General features: G+C 48.5%; 1 protein-coding gene across 1 annotated transcript in view; it reads right to left on the bottom strand.

Moving 5' to 3' along the window:
* The window catches only part of GOLM1 (golgi membrane protein 1), a gene marked incomplete at its 3' end in the record, with an annotated part of 158913 nt that overhangs the window by 22032 nt on the left and 121799 nt on the right, over window positions 1–15082 (bottom strand). Inside the window, exon 8 of the mRNA XM_082244929.1 lies at window positions 8210–8497. Coding sequence (XP_082101055.1) covers window positions 8210–8497 — 288 coding nt within the window. The remainder of the gene's footprint in view (window positions 1–8209; window positions 8498–15082) is intronic.

The raw sequence follows: 15082 nt of genomic DNA, 5'->3' as shown, positions 1-15082 counted from the left end.
TTATCTGCTCATATTCAGCCAAATGCTTCAGAACTCATTGGACGGCGCTTCACAGTGCAGATGGACAATAACCCGAAGCATACTGCAAAAGCAACCAAAGAGTTTTTTAAAGGGAAAGAAGTGGAATGTTATGCAATGGCCAAGTCAATCATCTGACCTGAATCCGATTGAGCATGCATTTCACTTGCTGAAGACAAAACTGAAGGGAAAATGCCCCAAGAACAAGCAGGAACTGAAGACAGTTGCAGTAGAGGCCTGGCAGAGCATCACCAGGGATGAAACCCAGCGTCTGGTGATGTCTATGCGTTCCAGACTTCAGGCTGTAATTGACTGCAAAGGATTTGCAACCAAGTATTAAAAAGTGAAAGTTTGATTTATGATTGTTAATCTGTCCCATTACTTTTGGTCCCTTAAAAAGTGGGAGGCACATATACAAACTGTTGTAATTCCTACACTGTTCACCTGATTTGGATGTAAATACCCTCAAATTAAAGCTGAAAGTCTACAGTTAAAGTACATTTTGTTTGTTTCATTTAAAAAAAAATTAGAATTGTGTTAATGTCCCAATATTTATGGACCTGAATGCATGTACTGGTGTCAGTGTGCTGCTTCTGTACTCACAATTGAGGTTATCTCCTCTCTCGTTGGAACCAAAAAGGACTCCAAAAAACATTGGCCTGGACATGACGGATCGGTTCTAAACCGAATCAGAACATCGTGGGTACGATGGGGCCGCGCGCGCCGTACAGGTATGGCGATTCGTGCAGCCAAGTCAGCCTGCTGCAGTATATCTGTGGCGGGCGGTCGGCAAGCAGTTAAAAGACTTTTGGGGAGAATACTATTTTAAGGTCTGGAGTTTCCTTCCTGGAGAACTTAAACCTGAGATTGGAGACTTGGTTTCCCATGGGAGAAAGACTCTAGCATGTAGTGTCCAGCACTAGACACTGATACTCCAAATGATATGTCGATTCCAGCGACGATCTCTGAAGTCATGCGACAACTAAACCATCATGGCTGTGTTACTTAACAGAGCCTTGCAGACTGTTCCCTCAACAAAAGGTAATCTAAGTATTCCACAATGGGGATGCCACGAGAGGGCAGCAGGGCTAGTATTGGCACCAGCACTTTGGTGAACACCTGAGGTACAGAGATGATGCTGAATGGCAGGACTATAAACTAGTAGTGTGAAGCGTACGGAATGCTGGTGTGGAGGAAAAACTGAATTTTTGTAAAATCTTATCGTAAAATTCCTTTCTCTGAGTCCTCCGACAGTCGCCGCCCACTCACAAGTCTTCACCAATGGGTATTGACCTTTGCTCCGCAGGAGTAGCTAGGCACAAGATTTGTTAATAACAAAAGCTTTTAGCATAGACACACCCCTAGGGGCTGTCCCCTTAGTCAATACCTCCCTGCACCAGCATTCCCAACTCAGTTTGGTAGCATAGCAGTAAGAGTACACAAAAACCCCAAAAGAGGGGCGGGGGGCGGCGACTGTCGGAGGACTCAGAGAAAGGAATTTTACGGTAAGATTTTACAAAAATTCTGTTTTCTCTTACGTCCTCCGACAGTCGCCGCCCACTCACAAGTCTTCACCAATGGGATGTCCCAAAGCAGTGTAGACCTGAGGGGTGGGAGACGCAGCCGCAGAAAAAAGCAACGCAGTACCCACATCAGAGAAAGGAACCTTACACACAGTAAGAGGACCAACTGGGCAACAGGAAAAAATGTGCTCAACAGGAGCAACAACCCAGGAAAAACAAGTAACCCAGGGGTAAAACACCCCAAAGCCAAAGACCCAAAAACAAGGGTCCCTAAGGCACTGCCGCACTGAGAACTTTACGGCCAAAGGAGGCATCGGCCGATGCCTGAACATCCACCTTCTAAAACTTTGAGAAGGTGTGAACGGACGACCAAGTCGCCGCCTTACACACCTGGGCCACAGAAGCCTGATGCCGGTAAGCCCAAAACGTACTCAAAGACCTGGTAGAGTGCGCTTTTACAGGGAAGGGAGGAACCCTCCCCTTCAAGGCATAGGCCTGCACAATGGATTGTCTAATCTATTTGGCGATAGTCGCAGCCGACGCCGCCATGCCCTTCTGAGGTCCCTCAGGAAGGACAAAGAGGGAATCAGACTTGCGAAAAGGCTTAGTGGATGACAGGTAAACCCTGATCGCCCGGACAACATCCAAGGAATGTAAGGCAACCTCCTTAGGATGCTTCGGCTTCGCGCAGAGCGAAGGCAAGACAATTTCTTCATTAAGGTGAAAATCCGAGATCACTTTCGGCAGAAAGGACGGGTTAGGTCTAAAGACCACCTTATCCTTGTGAATCACCAAGGAGGGAGAGCTGCAGGACAAAGCCGCCAGCTCTGACACCCTGCGAGCCGACGTGATCGCCACCAAAAAGGCCACCTTTTTGGACAACAGAGGCAACGAGATCTCCCTGATCTGTTCAAAGGGAGCATGTTGCAACGCGGACAGAACCAGGTTCAAGTCCCACGGAGGCAAAGGCTCCCTCCGTGGAGGGGCCAAATGGCGCACCCCTTGAACAAAGGTGCAGATCAACGAGTTTGACGCCACAGGGCGCTGAAAAAGAACGGCCAGCGCAGAAATCTGGTCCTTTTTCTGGGCCAGCGCCAAACGCTGGTCCACTCCAGTTTGGAGGAAAGCCAACACTCTCGACACCGAGTACGAGCGAGGGGAAAACCCCCTGGACTCACACCAGGCAAAGTATGCTTTCCAAGTACGGTAGTAAATCTTTCCCGAAGAGGCTTTTCTAGCCTTGATCAAAGTGGGAATGACCTCAGGGGAGAGACCCCTGTCCTTCAGGACCTGGCTTTCAACAGCCAGGCCGTTAAAGCCAGCGACTGTAAAGCAGGATGGAATATTGGCCCTTGAGACAGAAGGTCTTCTCGAAGCGGCAGGCGCCACGGAGCGTCGACTGCCAGATTGACGAGGTCTGCGTACCAAGACCGGCGAGGCCAGTCCGGTGCCACCAGAATCACTGTGTGCGGTTCCGAGGCTAACCTGCGAAGGAGCCTGGACAGCAGCTGAATCGGTGGAAAGGCATACATCAGACGATACTGATGCCAGGGCGCCACTAACGCGTCCGAGGCGTCCGCCTGAGGGTCGCGCGTCCTTGCCACGAACCTTTCCACCGTGTTGTTTTGACGAGACGCGAACAGGTCCACATCTGGGGAACCCCACTTTGCGCACAACACCCGGAAGACATCCGGGTGAAGGGACCATTCTCCCTGGTCCAGGGTCTGGCGACTCCGATAATCCGCCTGCCAGTTCTCCACCCCCGGAATGTGAACTGCCGTTATCGCCGGGACGTGCGTCTTGGCCCAAGACAGAATTTCGGCCACTTCCCGAGCCGCTCGGGCACTCCTGGTGCCCCCTTGATGGTTGATGTAGGCCACCGCGGTGGCATTGTCCGTCTGAACCCGAACTGGATGGCTCTGAAGCCGTTCCGACCAATGCCGAAGGCAAAGCTTTATCGCTCGCAATTCCAGAATGTTGATCGGAAGGGAGGACTCCTCCTCCGACCAAGTCCCCTGGGCGGACAGAACGCCCAGGACACCACCCCAGCCCGACAGGCTGGCATCCGTGGTGACCACCGTCCATAACAACGGACGGAAAGACTTGCCCCCCGACACCGTCGGGGACTGGAGCCACCACAGAAGACTCCTTCTGGTGCGGTGACTCAACGAGATCCGCAGATCCAAGGACTGTGGACGCCCGTCCCACTTGGCCAGAACCTCCGCCTGGAGACCCCGCGTGTGAAACTGGGCAAAGGGGATCGCCTCGAAGGCTGAGACCATCAACCCCAGACATCTCATGCATGTCCGGAGGGACAAGCTCTTGTTGGCCCTGAGGGCCCTGACCTTGTCCTGAAGCGTCCGGAGTTTGTCCTCTGGTAGGAAAACCTTCGCCTGAACAGAATCCAGAACCATCCCCAAGTAGGGAAGGCGAACCGAAGGACACAGAGTCGACTTCGGAATGTTTATGGTCCAACCGAACTCTTGCAGCGTCTGCACCGTGGTGGACAGGTCGGTCATCAGGCTCTGGCTGGCATGTGACCTTATGAGGAGATCGTCCAGATACCCCAAGACCGCAATGCCCTGTGCCAGCAACAGGGCCAGGACCGGCGCCAGCACCTTGGTAAAAACCCGCGGAGCCGAAGCGAGACCGAAAGGTAACGCCACGAATTGGTAGTGTTCCTCCGCAATGGCGAATCGAAGGTACCGTTGATGACCCTTGAAGATGGGGATATGTAGGTACGCATCCTTCAGATCGATGGAGGCCATGAACTCCCCCGGACTCAGGGCAGCCACCACCGAGCGCAGGGATTCCATGCGGAACTTGCGAACCCGCACAAAGCGGTTCAGAGCTTTCAAATCCAGAATCGGACACACCTTGCCCTCCTTTCTGGGCACAGTGAACAGATTGGAGTAAAACCCCCGAAATCTGTCCCAATGAGGCACCGGAACCACCACTCCTTGGGTCCGCAGGTCCCGCACAGCCAGGTGCAGATCCTGCAAACGCTCCGGAGACAGCTGAAGATTTAAGGGAAAAAACCTGCCCGCCGGCCGAGAGAGAAATTCGATCTTGTAACCAGATCGAACGATTTCCTGAACCCATCTGTCCTGAATGCGGATCAGCCAAGGTTGGAGGAAACCGAGCAGACGTCCCCCCACCCCAGAAACGGGTGAGGGCGCCCCTTCAGGCAGAATTGGCGTGGGTTGTCGAACCGGACTGGCCGGATTTTTGCTTACCCGCCCACGGCTTCTTCTGGGAGCCTTGGCCTTTGAAAGGCTTGCCCTTGGATTGTGACCGAAAGGCACGAAAGGACCCCTGGGAGGGCCTAAACGAGGAATTCAGTTTGCCATGGAAAGATTTGTGCTTGGGATTCTGGGGTAAGAGAGTACTCTTGCCCCCCGTAACTCCCTTAATCAGAGTATCCAAAGCCTCGCCAAAAAGGCGAGATCCCACGTAGGGAAAATCCGCCAACGTCTTGCGAGAAGATTGGTCTACCGACCAACTTTTCAGCCATATTAGGCGACGGTTAAGCACTGCCACGCTAGACAGGCGTGCAGCCAGAGGAGCCAAATTCAAGTCTGCATCACACAAGTACATGACGCCTTGATGGATTTGATCCACCATAGCCAATGTGGTAGGCGGAGCCGAATCAGCCACCAGGGTGCGCCTGAGCACCTTCGTCCAATCGGCAACCGCCTGGGCCGCCATAACCGAAGCAAAAATAGATTTTAGCATAGAACCAGCAACCATATAGGCATGACGGGCAAGAGACTCCAACCACCTGTCCGTAGGGTCCCGGAAAACCGGGGTATCCTCAGAAGGAACCGCAGTAGCTTTGTTTAAAACGGCTACCGCGTGATCCACCTGAGGCGCCACACACCAACGCTCGTCGGTGGATGGCGCAAATGGATAAAGCAGTTTAAACTTATTCGGCACTGTAAAGGGCTTCTTTAAATTGCGCCACTGCTCATTAACAGTATGATGAAATTCTGCAGGGCAGGGAAAAACCTGCGCTGATTTGCGGGTCCTTTGCGTCCCAAAGGAGGACACCCTAGCAGGAGGGGTGGGCTCATCCTCCAGGTGCAAAGTATCCTTAATGGAGGCAATCAGCTCATCCATGAGTGCAAGCTCTTCAGGCGAGCCAGGGGGAGAAACATCAACCCCTTCCACCTCCGCCTCCCCCTCAGACCCCATGAGGTCCAGAGATGAGCGAGACCCTGAGAAGGGCACGCCAGCCACAGCAGCCACATCGTCCTCTGAATCAGAGGAAATGGATAACCTGGCCCTCTTTGCGGATCGTTCAGCCATCAGCACATGCACCTGAGAAACCAATGACGCCACTACCGTGGCCAGATCAGCCCCCTGGGGGGGTGCAGCAGCCCCCTGGTCCCCCACCAGGGCGGGGGGAAACTTGCTATCCTGAGAATCCATGCCCACAGCAATGAAATGAAAAAAAAGGTACTGGCCCTTTAACACCACGGCGAGCGCTACTGTATGCACTGATCCCGCAGGGATAGAGAACACTGAGCAAGGAATGACAGGACAATGAAGGAAAAACCTGGAGAGAGCACAAACAGGCTGCTGCCACCGATCGCTGTCCCAGAGAAAGAGGAAGTGATGCAATAACCGGCTGACATACATAGCCTATGAAGGCTCCGCAAAAATGGCCGCTCGGCTGAGGGATCGAGGCTACAAGAAAATGGCGCCGACATGTGCTCGAACGAGCACGGCCCGCCAAAATGGCCGCGAGTGGCGCCAAAAACCCAGCGCTGTACAGGGACAGGGCCGACCATAGCACTTTCTGCAAAAAAATTGGCGGACCGCAACAGCGGCCGCCGCTCAAGCATGTCTGCATCCAATCTGCCCCACAGAATTCACAGCAGAGCGGGAGGGCCCCCCCCTCGCAGCCCACAAAGGCATGCAATCCATACAGGGACCTGACAGGGAGCCCGCAGTTTACACAGACATGGGTGTACACACAGCCACAGACTGACACCCACATAGATGGTCCCCACACAGAAGTGCTTACCATACCGGATGGCGTGGGGAGCCGTCTCCAGCGACAAACCGCTATCAGGATGACAGGGAGTGCCGCAGCCAGGACGCAGTGGACTGCAGTACAAGATCGCAGAATGGCGTCCAGTGAGGTAGCCACCTCACAGGCAGCATCCCTGTAGCGAACAGGGATGGGTCGTTCATAGCGCCAGGGCGAACCGTAGCTGAACGCTCGATGGCAGGCTGGGGATCCATCTGGCCCTCAGCCCTGGGATCCAGGGTGGCCAGTCCGAGACCCAGCTCCGCATGATCATCTTCATCCGAAGATCCCTAAACTAAAGCTGACAAAATAACAGCTAGTAAAGAAAATAAAAAATACTTGAAATAAAATCAAAAAAGGGTAGAAGGCTGAGACTGAAGCCCCAGCACAGGAAAGCCTGCTACTCCTAAGCTAGGCAAGATCAAACTGAGTTGGGAATGCTGGTGCAGGGAGGTATTGACTAAGGGGACAGCCCCTAGGGGTGTGTCTATGCTAAAAGCTTTTGTTATTAACAAATCTTGTGCCTAGCTACTCCTGCGGAGCAAAGGTCAATACCCATTGGTGAAGACTTGTGAGTGGGCGGCGACTGTCGGAGGACGTAAGAGAAAATAGGAACATGCATGTACGCCCACATGCCCTCTTTGGGTTTAGGAACTGAACAGATAGTAAAGCCCCTAAAACCACTACCACAGGAGCTGGGGCAATGACACCTTGATCCAGAAAACCAAAAAGGGCTTGATGGAGATGTGTTAATCTGTGCAGTGACACATGAAAGATGAAGGTGAGAAATTGTGGATGAACAGGGAGCAAATATCCAGCTTGCAGCCCTTTGAAACCGAAACCCAAGCATCGAGATGCAAGCTGTACAAGTGTTCCCAAAGGGTAACAAACAAACATTTTCCTACTCTGGAAAGGGAGGGAGCACTTTTTTTTTTTATTCTTAACTGCCAAGGAAGGATGGACTTAACCAAACTGAGGCTTAGGTGTCTTTTGCTGAAAAAGTGAAGTACACTTGCTAAAGGTAGATTCCTTGATCAGAGTATCAAGAGTAGAAGCTTAGAGATGCTGTCCTTTGAAGGCTGTTCAGATCAGGTGCTTTTCAGACACCGGTCCTGTAGTCCAGCACTTTAGCCAAAGTGTACTCCACATGTGTGTACTCCAAAAGCCAGGCTGAGGATGACCACATTGGATAGCCACAATCAAAAAGACCAGCTCTTGCAGCAGTATAGAGCAGAGTCTTGTTTGAAGAAAACATTTTGAATAAAAAAAAAAGTTGCTAGTAAAAATTAGGTTACTCTTTTACACTAAAGAAAAGGTGTTCATCCTCTTAAGACACTAGCAAGAAAATGGGACACATTGGTAGGAAGGGTAACCCTGACTGCTCTACAGAATTTTCAATCCTCCTGTAAGTGGCAGTATAACCCAGAGGGCAGTGACTTCCTGAGTCCCTCAATGAACAAGCTATAACCGTTTTGAAATGTTTGCATACAAACTCCTAATTCTGCAATATGATGTACCATGAAGAAGACTGCAGCAAAAAGAAAACAAACACACATATAAAGCCACCCAAAAGGAAATCCACTAAAAGTGTCCAGGATCTTCCAAAATTGAATTACATAGCTTATGTGCTTACCCTTTTCATCTTCCTGTTGACCATCATCTATGTTTATTAGATTTTCTCTCTCCACTTCCTCATTCTCTTTATTGGCCTCTTGTTCCTCAGCATCTTCTTCTTTAGGTTCATCTTCCTCCTCTTCTCCATTAACATTGTCAGGGTTTATTTGATTTCCTGCCTTTTGTACAGGGTTTATTTGATTTCCTGGGTCCTGTAAAACATCTTTGTTGTCATCCTGCTTAGGCTTCTGCGGAGCAGCACTGGGCCTAATTTCTTCTACATTTAGTTTCAAATCATTCGTTTCTTCTGAAAGAAAATAAAGACACCATCATCATCATCATCATCATCACAACAACAGATACAAGAACTGTCAGGAATGCTGTAAATAAAATGGTCTGGGATTTTAGTAAAGCTTTTCTGGTCTCTGGTATCTGCTCCCTAAATAAACTCAGCTTGTTGTCCAACAATTGTTTCTGACTGGTTGCAGTTGAATTACGATTGCATTCACGTTGTTGATGCTGTGAACTCTGTATGCAATTAAGAAATCTATATCTCATTGAAAGAGTCACTTTAGAAGAAGTAGTAAGGCAGGCCATACACGGCACAAAAAAATAAATGTGCACAATTCCTCCATCAACACAGTCAGTGTTGACAGGGGGAACAGCAATGGCCTTCTCCTGGCAGGAGAAGCCAGTGATCAATATCAATCAATCAATAGCCGCTAGCTAGAATCGCAAGAGAATCTGGCAGGCTGTTTTTACCCAAGTTGCTCGATCGATCAACTTGCTACATTCAGCCTGCCCATTAACTGTTCAAATCTAGACCGGTTCCTGCTGTGTATGGCAGGCCTTAACCACTTCTGGACCGGAAGGATATGCCCCTTTAATGACCAGGCCATTTTTTGCGATTCGGCACTGCGTTACTTTAACAGAAAATTGCGCGGTCGTGTGAAGCTGTACCTAAATAAAATTTAGGTCCTTTTTTCCCCCGCACAAATAGAGCTTTCTTTTGGTGGTATTTGATCACCTGTGCAATTTTTATTTTTTGCACTATAAAACCAAAAAAAGAGCGACATTTCTGAAAAAAAAAATATATATATATTTTTTTTACATTCTGCTATATAACATTCTCCAAAAAAAAAAAAAAAAATTCATCCTTTTAGGCCGATTTGTATTCTGCTACTTAATTTTGGTAAAAAAAAATATAGCAATAAGTGTATTTTGATTGGTTTGCGCAAAAGTTATTGCGTCTACAAACTAGGGGAAAGATTTATGTTTATTTATATTTTTTATTTATTTATTTTTTAATAGTAAGGGCGGCGATTTGTGATTTTTTTAGCGGGACTGCGACATTGCGGCAGACAGATCGGACCCCTGACATTTTTGACACTTTTCAGGGGACCAGTGACATTACTACAGTAATCAGTGCTAAAAATACGCACTGTTACTATAATATTGACACTGGCAGGGAAGGGGTTAACCTTGGGGTGATCAAAGGTTTAAGTGTGAGCCTAGGGGAGTGTTTACTAACTGTATGGGGGATGGTCTTGTGAAATGACCACAGAGACCTGTGATCCTATATAGAAGGATCACAGGCACTCTGATCATTTCAGAGAAAAAAAACAGTCAGCTGTTTTGTACAACAGCTGACCGTCCTCTCTCAGCGGGGAGCGATCGGGGGTGCCTGGCGGCAATCACAGCCCACCAGCCCCATGCTTAGCCATCCCCGCTGCCTGGGGGGGCAGGAACGTGGCGCGCGTTCGCCCCCCAGCAATACGTGCGTGGCCAATGTAGGACTGAGTCGGTTTGCGCAGGAGAGGCTGCCTGCCGCAGTAAATGAGCGGCGGGCAGTCTTAGGCCCCTTTCACATGGAGCGGACCGTATTGCGATCCGCTCTGGCACTTTTTTTTCACGGACACGGATGACATTTGTGTCATCCGCTCCATATGTCCGCATATCATCCGTTTGCGGATGATATACGGACATAATGTATGTCTATGGGATTGCGGATGTCAGTGGATGACACCGCTGACATCCGATTTTGCGTCCTTTCCGTTTTTTAAACGGAAGAAAAAAAAAGGGTTCTGTTCCGTTCCAAAAAACGGAACAGAACTGAAAAGGACGCAAATCGGATGTCAGTGGATGGTCATCCGCTGACATCCGCAATCCCATTGACATGCATTATGTCCGTATATAACCCGCAAACGCCCGTGTGAAAGGGGCCTTAAAGTGGAGTTCCACCCTATTTTTATACTTACCTCCATCTTCTCGCTCTGGGTCACCTGAAAAAGAAATGGATAATCGCATATTTTTTTTTTTTTTTACTTACCTCGTAGCGAAGAAAATATACTTACCTTACTTCCTTCTTCCTCCTTCCTCAGCCGCGGCCCGTCGTCACTTCCTGGCTCTGCAATGATTCCTGGGAGCTGGACGTCATAGCTCCCAGGAATCATTGCGCCTGCACCGGCCCCGACGTCAGTTCCGGGTCGCGCGCGTCATCCCCTTCTAAACAGCTTCTGGGCATGCCCAGAAGCTGTGGAGGGATGACGCGCGCGACCCGGAAGTGACGTCGGGGCCGGCGCAGAGCATCGTGGGACCAAAGAAGGCGGAAGAAGACGCCGAAGAGGACGCGCTGGCTTCAAGCTGCCCACATCTGAGATGGCAGCGCTGGACAAGACGTTTGCAAGGTAAGTATTTGTCCTAACAGGTAAGTGCAACCCGGGACAGATCAGAGGCTAGCCATTGTGGAATGCACTAGCCCTGACTGTCCCGGGGGTATTAAAAAAAAAAAAAAAAAAAAAATCCAGGGTGGAACTCCGCTTTAATGTGGTTAAACATTTGTTTCAGTATATGTGCCGCAAGTGTTGTGTGGGCTTTCTTCATCTGCAACAGCTACCAAGCAAATAATCATCCTGCTGCTAGTTTTAACCCGAATTCCAAAAAAGTTAGAACACTAACTTTTAAGCAATATTTGCTTAAAAAAGACAATGCATTGATTTGCAAATCTCATTAACCCATATTTTTTTCACAATAGAAAACATATTAAATGTTTAAAATGAAAACGTACCATTTTAAGAAAAACGTAAGGTTATTTTGAAATTGATGGCAGCAACACACCTCAAAAGAGTTGGGACGGGGGTAACAAAAAGCTGGAAAAGTACAGAAATTACCAAAAAGTTGGGACAGGGCCATGTAGCATCCCCTCTTCTTTTAACACCGCCGCTCTGTAAATGTCTGGGAACCAAGGAGACCAGTTGCTGGAATTTTAGGAGAGGAATGTCCCATTCTTGCCTGAGCATATGCTGCTCTAAAACCTGGATATATTTTTCAGCATTGATGCTGCCTTTCCAGATGTGCTAGTTCCCCATTCCATACTCACTAATGCACCCCCATACCATCAGAGATGCTGGCTTTTTAACCGAGCACTGATAAACAAGCCAGAAGATCCCTCTTCTTTTTAGTCCAGAGGATGCGACGGCCATGGTTGCCAAAAAAAGAATGTCAAAATTTTGATTAGTCTGACAACCTTGCAACAATTTTTAATTTTAAATGAACTTTGGCCCAGAGAAGACGGTAGGATTTCTGGATCATGTTAAAATATGGATCCTTCTTTGTATGATAGAGCTTCAACTTGAAAATTTTGGATGGCACAGCGAACTGTATTCACAGACAATTTTTGGAAGTATTCCCAAGCCCATACAATAATGCCCTTTACAGAATCATGCCTGATTTTAAATGCAGTGCCGTCTGAGGGCCTGAAGATGGCGGGCGCCCAATATTGTGTTTCCGCTTTGTCAATTGCGCACAGAGATTTCTCCAGATTCTTGGAATCTTTTGATATTCTGTACTGTAGATGATAGATTTAAAGTATATGCAATTTTACATAGAGGAACATTTTTCTGAATTTTTCAATAATTTTAGATACAGCTTTTCAGACTGGTGAACCTCTTCCCAGCTCCATTTCTGACACGGACTCTCCAAGATGCACTTTTTATACCCAATCAGGTTACTGACCTGTTGCCAACTAACCTAATTTGTTGCAAAATGTTCTTCCAGCTCTTCCTTGTTACTACCACTTTGCCAGCTTTTTGTTGCTTTGTCCCAACTTTATATTATAATATATATATATATATATATATATATAAATGTTTAAGCTTCTATTAATTTCAATTTTAATTTTCAATTTTTTAAAGGGTTACTAAACCCACAACAGTAAAATCAGTCTGTATATACAGCAGTAAATAATGCTTTTACTCACTACGTACACAACCTAAGGGGTTAATCCTGCATATTGTGTAAAACGGCTGTTTAAACCAGTCTTCTCTGATCCTCCCCCTCTTCCACGGTCCCAAATCCATCCCCTGATAGTACAGAGCCTTGGGAGCATTTTGCACATGCTCAGTTTGGTGTGTATTGCTAGAAAAGTTTTTTTTTTTTAATGGGGAGGGTGGATGTGGTCAGCAAAGGGCCACTCAGCACTGTCCAGACAGAAAGTTGGGGTCATGCAGCCTCATAGGACAGTCAGGGGAGAATTAAAAACCCCTCCTACAAGCTTTAACCAGTGTCGGTCGGACACTGATTGAAGTCACAAGACCGCTATGCACTGCTGATGAGAATAGGTATTTAGCAGTTTATAATTACTAAAATAGTTGCATTTTCATGTTCTGTGTACTGTCGTAGACCAGATATACTGAATGCAGGGTCTTGGGTTTAGTAACACATTAAAATAACTGGATTTTCGTCTTACCCAAAAATTATTTTCTCTGAGGTTCACTGACAGACAGCTTCAAGTCTTCAGACCATTGGGGTATTATGCAGTCTCTCTTCAGGAGTAAGACAAGGCGGAAACCTTTTTGGTTACACCCCTGGGGCAGTCCTAGAGGGTATACCATCACTTCCTGCTGTAGGACTTCAGTTTGTAACAAGCTGTGTCAAAAGAACAAATAACTCAACCCCAACAGAGGGGCGGGTGCGGTGTCTGTCAGTGAACCTCTAAAATCCAGTTTTTTCTTTCGTCCACTGACCGACACAGCTTCAAGTCTTCAGACCACTGGGATTTCCCAAAGCAGTGTCAACATGAGGGGTGGGGAAAAAAAACACAGCAAACGCAGAATACCCAACAAGGCTAAACCCAACAAGGCTAAACATAGCAAACCAGGTACAACGGGAGCTCAACTTAACAACTGGAGCTCACCACCAGGAAAAAATGTTACCCTCAAGAAGCGGAAGCCTCTGCAACCGCAGCCTGCAAAACTTTGCGGCCAAATGCCCGATGACGGCCCAGGAGGCACCAAGTAGAATGCGCTTTAACAGAGAAAGGAGGAACTCCCTTAATGGAGTAGGCCTGCACCACCGTCTGCCTGATCCACTTGGAAATGGTCGAAGCAGATGCAGCCTGCCCCTTACGAGGTCCATCCGTAAGAACAAAGAATTGGATTTCCTAATCGGTTCAGTCACCACCAGGTAAACCCGAATCGCCCTTACCACATTTAAAGAATGCCGGACAATTTCCATAGGATGTGTAGGCTTAGGTAGCACAATGTCTTCGTTCAAATGAAACCCAGAGACAACCTTAGGAAGGAACGCCTGACAGGGTCGCAACATCACTTTGTCCGTAAGAATCACCAAGTAAGGTGGCCGACAGGACAACACAGCCAACTCCGATGTGCAATGTGCGGAAGTAATAGCTACTAAGAAAGTCACCTTCTGCGACAGAGTGAGCAGAGGAATTTCTTGAATATTTTCAAAGGGAGGCCTTTGAAGCACAGACAGAACCAAATTGAGATCCCAAGGAGGAGCCAGATGATGAACTCCCTGCACAAAAGTGTGAACCAAGGACTTCGTCGCCAACAGCCTTTGGAAAAAAATAATCAAAGGCAGAAATCTGGCCCTTGAGGATGCCCAGAACCAAACGTTGATCTACACCCATCTGTAGAAACTCCAACAGGAGAGACACAGAAAAGGAGCAGGGAGAAACCCCCCACGACTCACACCAAGTAATGTACGCCTTCCAAACTCGTCTGCTACCAGCTTTACCAAGCCTGTGTACCAAGACTGGCAAGGCCAGTCTGGTGCCACCAGAATGACGAATTCGTTCTACCTCGATTCTGCAAAGCAGTCTCGACAGAAGTTGTATTGGAGGAAAGGCGTAAAATCAGACAATATTAAACCCAAAGGGCCACCAAGGCCCAAGGCCTTGACACGAACCTCTGCACGTTCCTGTTAAGACTGGAAGCAAGTAGGTTCACATCGGGGGTCCCCCACCGAAGACAGTTGATAAAATACCTCCGGGTGAAGAGACTATTCTCCTGCATCCAACGTCTGCTGACTGAGATAGTCCACTTGCAAATTCTCTGACCCCGGAATGTGCACAGCAGAGAGTGCTGGAACATATTGTTCCACCCACCTCAAGATGCCGGCCACTTCCCAGGCTGCCAGGGCACTTCTTGTGCCCCTTTGATAATTGACATATGCCACAGCCGTAGTATTGCCCGATTGTATCTGCGCAGGTCATCCCTGCAGACGATCCGTCCATTGAGACAGACAAAGTCCGATCGCCCAAATTTCCAGGATGTTGATCAGCAACCTGGACACCTCCCGAGTCCAGACACCTTGGGCTGAACACACTCCCAAGACACCTCCCCATCCAGACAAGACTGGCATGCACAGTGATTACAGTCCAATACAGGGGGAAGAAAAGATTTTCCTAGATGTAGCGCCAGGGAGCGGAGCAACCACAGGAGAGACCCCCTTGAACCCCGACTCAACAGGATCAGATTGTCCAATTTGATCAGATTCTCCCTTTGCTCGAAGGCGGAGACCATCAGACCCAGCACTTGCATGCAAGTCCTGAGTGATGATCGATAGTTGGGCAACAGGAGCCGAACAGCAT

The sequence above is a fragment of the Pelophylax lessonae genome (assembly GCF_965119305.1).
Source record: "Pelophylax lessonae genome assembly, chromosome: 1".
NCBI lineage: Eukaryota > Metazoa > Chordata > Amphibia > Anura > Ranidae > Pelophylax > Pelophylax lessonae.
This window is presented reverse-complemented; position numbering and strand designations above follow the sequence as displayed.